General features: G+C 43.7%; 1 protein-coding gene across 1 annotated transcript; it reads left to right on the top strand.

The window, feature by feature from the left end:
• Window positions 1–304: 304 nt before the first annotated feature.
• STRIT1 (small transmembrane regulator of ion transport 1) lies at window positions 305–5,757 on the top strand. Its single transcript, XM_086618701.1, has 2 exons — window positions 305–317; window positions 5,663–5,757. The coding sequence occupies exons 1-2, from the start codon at window positions 305–307 to the stop codon at window positions 5,755–5,757; spliced, it is 108 nt and encodes a 35-aa protein (XP_086474827.1).
• Window positions 5,758–6,246: the final 489 nt, after the last annotated feature.

Consider the following 6,246-nt stretch of genomic DNA (forward strand, 5'->3'; position numbering starts at 1 on the left):
ATGGCTGTAAAGAGACTATAACCAGTTCTTGCCTTTGTTTCTCTCGCTCTTCAAAAAATGACCCCTCTTTATTCAATGTTCTCTGAAACAGATGTGCAGTTGTGGGAATAGGAAGAGGTAACCTTGGATCCCTTCGCTCCTGCCTTTTCCGACAACTGAACGTGTATAGCCCAAAACTGGCATCAGCGAGCAAGGCAGCTGCAGCACGTTCCAAAGATTGCTCTATTTAAAGCATCCCCAGGCTCACCAGAACAACTGCAGAGGCAAACCTTAAAACTTGCCAGTAAAACCAGCAGAGAGGGGGATGGCAGAACCAGGTAAGACGCACAGTTAAACGTGAGTGTAACGATATATTCTTAAAATTCGTAACTCTGAGCAATGTGACATGAAAATACTCCTCTATTTGTGTTCTTGTGTGATACACTACGTCTTTTCCTTTTCAGTAAGAACATGTACTCAGTTTAAACACTAATTCTATTAACAGCAATGAGTTTAAAGTAGCTTAAGTTCCTCCTATATTTCTGAATCCCTTGTTTTTTGTTTTCTTTAGGTTTTTTTGTAGCTGTGATTTTAAGTTGACTAACATAATGGAAAGGAACAGTGTAAGATGAGTTGTGCTTGACAGTGTTTTAAATACACTGTCTGTGTAGCTGAAATCTGAGTGTAATGCTAGGTGAACGTATAATAATTTAGGTTTTTAACCCCACAAAGCCCAAATGGCAGAGTAAAATGAAATTTTAATAATGACCTTTCAATTATAAACCCATTTCCACTTTCTCTAAAGAGAAAAGGTGTTTTCTAAAAATGCATTTTATATTCATTGTCATGTTCTATTTACTTCACTGTAAGAGGTTTGGATGGTGAAACCGCTGTAAGTTGAAATATGGTGTTAGCTGTGTACAGTTATTCGGGTAGTACTTTGCCTTGTAAAAGTAAGGGGGTTTTATACATCTTCATAGCTATATTAAAACTTTTTAGAGACTTTTGTCTCCCTTTTTTTGCATCATTACCACTGGTACTTGAGAAGGATAGTGGAATTCTTCTAAACTCAGATACAACAGTATACAGAATGCTGTTCCTTAATTTTAGTTTTCATTGGTATCCACAGAAATGGTACTGATACTGGTATTCCACCAGGAATTAGTACTTAACCATATTTTTCATTGCTAGGACATGTATTGTTATTTGTGTTTGCTTAATAATAATAATAATAATAGTAATAATAATAATAGTAATGCGGCCATAATGACTCGGACAGACCAGGCTGGCAGCAGTGGGAGTCGCAGTGCCTGGGCAACTGGTCTTGACTGCTTCCCAAGCCCAGATTAGGAATGGTTGGGCCACCTCACTGACATCAGTAACTGCAGGGTTTGCATTGTTTTTTAATATGAAGCTGGCAAACACCATCAACACAAAAGCCTGTCCACAGCAGTCTGTGGTTAAATTAGACTTCGGAACACCACCGCCTCTGTTGGCAGCACGTAAGGAACACGGAAAACCTGATCTGTTGGGGCTGGCAGCTGGGAGATGTGCAGGAGACATGGTCCTCTGGGCATGCCCACACCTGCCCTCCCAGTCTGCTGAGTAGTGTGGTGCTCCAGCTGCCGTCGCAGTGACAGGTTAGTGGTCTGGTTGTGTGTGTGCACGTGTGGCCTTTATGGAATAAGCTACAGAGAAAACTTGCATGAAATTTTGCGGCATTTTGAAGTAGGGAACATAAAACTGCGAGTTCAAGCTTGACAGGCTCGGGCAGGGAAGCATTCCCTTCTTTACCTGCCAAGGCTTTGCCTCTTTAAAGTGGGATTTTTTCTGCCTGGTATCCTGGAATGCCTTTGTCAGTGGTGGACTTGATATCTCAGGAGTGAAGGCAGCTCAGTGAGACCAGAGGCATCGTTTTGTTCACGGTAGCTGGTCGGAGTTTTGACCGACTACAGGCGGCAAAACCAAGCCAACTTATGGTTCTGGATAAAAGGTAAACCCCAGAAAAAGAGAACGATCAGATGAAGTTTTTCAGTGTGTTTAGGCTGTATTTAGTTTGGAAGCCTGTGCTGCTGTATCCTTAGTCAAGGGATCCTTGGCATCACAGTGGTACTTGGGCGTCCCGTGGTGGGCAATCCCCAGGGTTTCCGACCTGCCGAAGTGCAGAGCTCAGGAGCCTGTTTATCCCATGTGGAGGAACCCTGCTGTAGCACAGCAAAAGTGCTGTGTGTTTGCTGCTCTGGCCAGCCTCTCTGTTTATTTTGGGACAAATTCATGGTTGAAGCAGAGAAAAATCACTGTAATGGGGGAAAAAGAAAGTAATCTGTAGCTAGAACGCCAGCTTACATACACAGGTCACAGTAAGATTCCTGTATTTATTTGCACTGCCATCCAGAATGGTGTTTTTTTCCCCACTGGCTCTGGCTCACCCCAGAAGCCAGGGTTTGTGTCCTTGGTCTGTTTGAAAGCAATAGTTGTGACTGCTCCTCAAAGCCCCCGTTTCCTTTGGTGTTCTGCTTTCATGTGCATTCATTTAAACAGGGATTATAAAGACATTTCATGGTTTAGGGTTTTAGCTGGTTACCTGCAGGAGTCAGGGAAGATTTTTTTCTTCCCAAAATGCAGTTGCTTACAAGTATTCTCTGCTGCTGGTCCCTCTGCATGCCATCTCCATCTCCGGCTGGAAAGCAGACAAAGCAGATGCTCTTTCTGGCTGTTGCTGCACACCACCTTGCTCCAAGGCAAGAGTACTACTGATTTGCAGGTTTAGACTCAGGATAGTTTTCCCTTGGACCAAATATTGAGACCTTGGAGTTTGTCACTTTCTTCTGAGGCCTTGAGAATGGGTTACGTGCTCGAACGTCTCACCCAGCCAAGCCCAAGCCTTGGGCATGTCTCGCACTTCAGTCTCTCCTGCTCATGGCATAAAATAGAGTCTTCCAAGCAGTTGCTTTGCTCTAACTCAGTTCCTGGGGTATCTGTCCTGTTACCTATAGGAGATCAGAGCAAATCATAGAATCATTTAGGTTGGAAGAGACTTTGAAGATCGTCAAGTCCACCCGTTAACCTAACACTGCCAAGTCCATCGCTACACCATGTCCCTCAGCATCACCTCAGTATGTCTTCTGAATAGCTCCAGGTATGGTGACTCAACTACTTCCCTGGGCAGCCCGTTCCAATGCTTGACAACCCTTTCAGTGAAGAAATTTTCCCTCATACTCAATCTAAATCTCCCCTGGCACAACTTGAGGCCATTTCCTCTTGTCCTATTGCTTGTTACTTGGGAGAAGAGACCAACACCCACCTCACTATAACCTCCTTTCAGGGTCTCCCCTCAGCCTCCTCTTCTCCAGGCTAAACAACCCCAGTTCCCTCAGCCACTCCACCTAAGACTTGTGCTCCAGACCCTTCACTGGCTTCGTAGCCCTTGTAAACTGTCAGTCTAATCTGGTAATTTTTCAGTTGCTGCCTTCATTAGCCCTTTTTCCATCGTTTCCTCATCATTTCTTTGAATGGTGGCAGTGAAAGTAGCATTTTAAGTGTTTTAGTTCAATTCCAGACAACAGATTGTTTAAAAACCATTAATAGTCACTAGCAGCCTGTCTACACTATCACTTATGCAACTGCACAAGGACTAACAACGTAGAGTTGCGTGAGGGCAAGCGCAAACACATGTAAGGCTGAACAAATACAGGTGGTTATTCTACCAACTTATACAAGTGTGTGAGTCCTGCCACCTGAACTACAACTCAGTTCAAAACTTTATTTCTGGGATAAATAATTTTGTGTATTATCTGTTTATTAAATAAGAGGATTGTTACAGCATGGATTTTTGAAGACTTGCATCAAGGATTACAAATCAACTTCATTTCTTGGCAGATAAACATTACCAAATTGGAAATTTTTGTGCAGCTTAAACAAAAAAAAGTCATAACAAATGATCTCATGGTCATTTCTGTTCTTAAACTCTGAAACACAAGTACTCCCAATGGCTCCTGTGAAACTCTATCCCTTGGAGCCAGCTGCTAGCTGCCTCATGACAAATGCTGGGCACGGCGTTCCCGCTGCCCCGTCAGGACTTGCCTGCCTCCGTTACCTTCCTGCCTTTAAACTGGATCTCGTAGAACAAACCACCATATTCAGTAGACACAAAGGCAACTCCGCAGAGCTCTGTCAAAACTCTTCCATGTATCCCAGCATCCCTTTGTTTGTAACAGGACCTTTAGAAAAAACAGCAAGTAAAGAGGAGTGGTTCCCAACAGAAGTCGCTTTTCCTTACGGAGTGTCAAAGGAGTAACAGTCTTTAAATGAAACAGGTAAGGGACTCCCCCGCAGCGAAAGGACACCCAGTTTCAGAGCAGGATTTTATCTTTTTGCTGCGTGGTTGCTTATCTGTGTTACATTTTTATGGCAGCACATGCAGATCTTCTATCCTTGCGTTCTCTCTTTCCCTCTTGGCAGATGCACCATGCAACCTCATGGTGAGACGTGTTTGTGTTGTGCATAGCTGTGGGAGAGCAATGTGGGAACCCTTAAATTATTGAGCATCCCTCCAAAGTCTGTCTGCTTGATCTAAACTGTGCAAAGTGGTGAGAATAGTTGTACGTTATTTATTAATCCCTTCCAAAACCTGGGAGTCTTTTGACTGCAGAAAGATGTGCTTTAAAATGTAATATATTGGTAAGTAACACGGTCTCAGAGGTCGATACGCTGCTTGCTGGCCAGCTTCTGCTATTTGCAGGAAACTGATTGAAGGGTCTTTGAAATTCTGACGCTGTAAAGGAACACATTTATCTAAGGAGCTAGTCCTGCATCCTGCATGCTCCTTGAAGAACCATGGCCCACACACCTCTGTGTAGTTTACTAGCTTGTTCTGGTACTAGTGGACAATCCAGGCAAGACGTCCCACGTTTGTGCCTGGCCCAGCTCAACTAGGCAGGTGGTACGTTCACCTTGGAAACTCTTATGTTATTTTCCTAATAATAATTACATCTACCTTATCTACTCTGTATCGCTGCAGTGACAGGATAGAGAGCGTGAAGTCGGACACCGTGCACAGAAAGCTCAGAGATGAGCTGTGAATCCCTGGTGCACAGCCACTGGCAAACCTCCCTTTGGGGTGTGGGAACTCACCCCAATCCCCTCATCGCAACCCCAGGCACATCGATCTGAAATGGATGCAATGTTAATCACTGTATTTTGCATTTACTCTTGCTAACATACTGAGACTTCTAGAAGGTGCTCTACATGTCAGGGATTGAATCCTGAATCTGCCAGGACAGCTGCTGTCAATCAAGTCCAGTACAGATGTTCTCCTGATGACCTATGGAGACCAAGGACAGAACCAGGTTTCTGTCTCCTCCCTGTACCCTGCTGCTTTGGGAAGTGTTAAGCCTTGCACCTATCTGATTGCAGAGACCATAGCGTGGAATTCTCTTTGGGCTTTCGCTATGAATTCTCGTTAGAAGGCCTGCCAGGGCATGGTGACTCCATGCTAAAAATAGCCATCGTAGATCATGTGCCCGAAGCTCACAGGTATCATTTGCTGTGTGATAATCGTGGGTTTGACGTGTTTAGTTTAGTGAATTCAGTGATGATTATAGTGAATTCAGATGAATTCAGTAATTCAATTTATTTTAGTGATGCAACGTGGCCTTTCTGAAGACCATCTTTTCTCTTTCAGCCCAAGTCCCACTTTCACGCCTGGTTGTCCCCGTGCTCCTGGCAGTTGGCTGGATAGTGGGCTGTGCCCTAATGGTTTACATTGTCTTCTCTTGACACAAGTAAGTGACTGGTACAGTGTCATACACCATCCGTGCTTTCCTGGTTTGCACTGCCACCTCTTCACACGTCATTTTCTTTGTCTTACAGGACCGAAGAATTTACAATGATGTTAATTAGAAGAACCCGGAAGCTAAATTGAAATTTCTAATGACTAAAATACGTATAAAATGAGTTATTTTTAATATCAACACTGTAAACGTGGCGTACCCTTTTTATCCTCAACAAAAGTTTGAAATGCTAATTAGAGCATTAGGAAGAATCATCAAACCAATTTCCCAGTTTTCAAATGGTTTGTAATTGAGCGAGCAGTTTTTGGAGCCCAGGGGTAGGTCAGATACCTGCCTGTTCTCCAGCTGCTTCCTTGTTGCCACCTTGAATTTAAGCATTTTTGGAAACAGTATTGCCAGAGTTAAGGATGCAATGGTGGAGAAAAAAGTGAGTTAGGCTCATTTATGAGATGTGCCAAGCTGGGGAAGAAGCATC

This window comes from Tauraco erythrolophus, chromosome 11 (genome assembly GCF_009769465.1).
Source record: "Tauraco erythrolophus isolate bTauEry1 chromosome 11, bTauEry1.pri, whole genome shotgun sequence".
In the NCBI taxonomy this organism is placed as follows: domain Eukaryota; kingdom Metazoa; phylum Chordata; class Aves; order Musophagiformes; family Musophagidae; genus Tauraco; species Tauraco erythrolophus.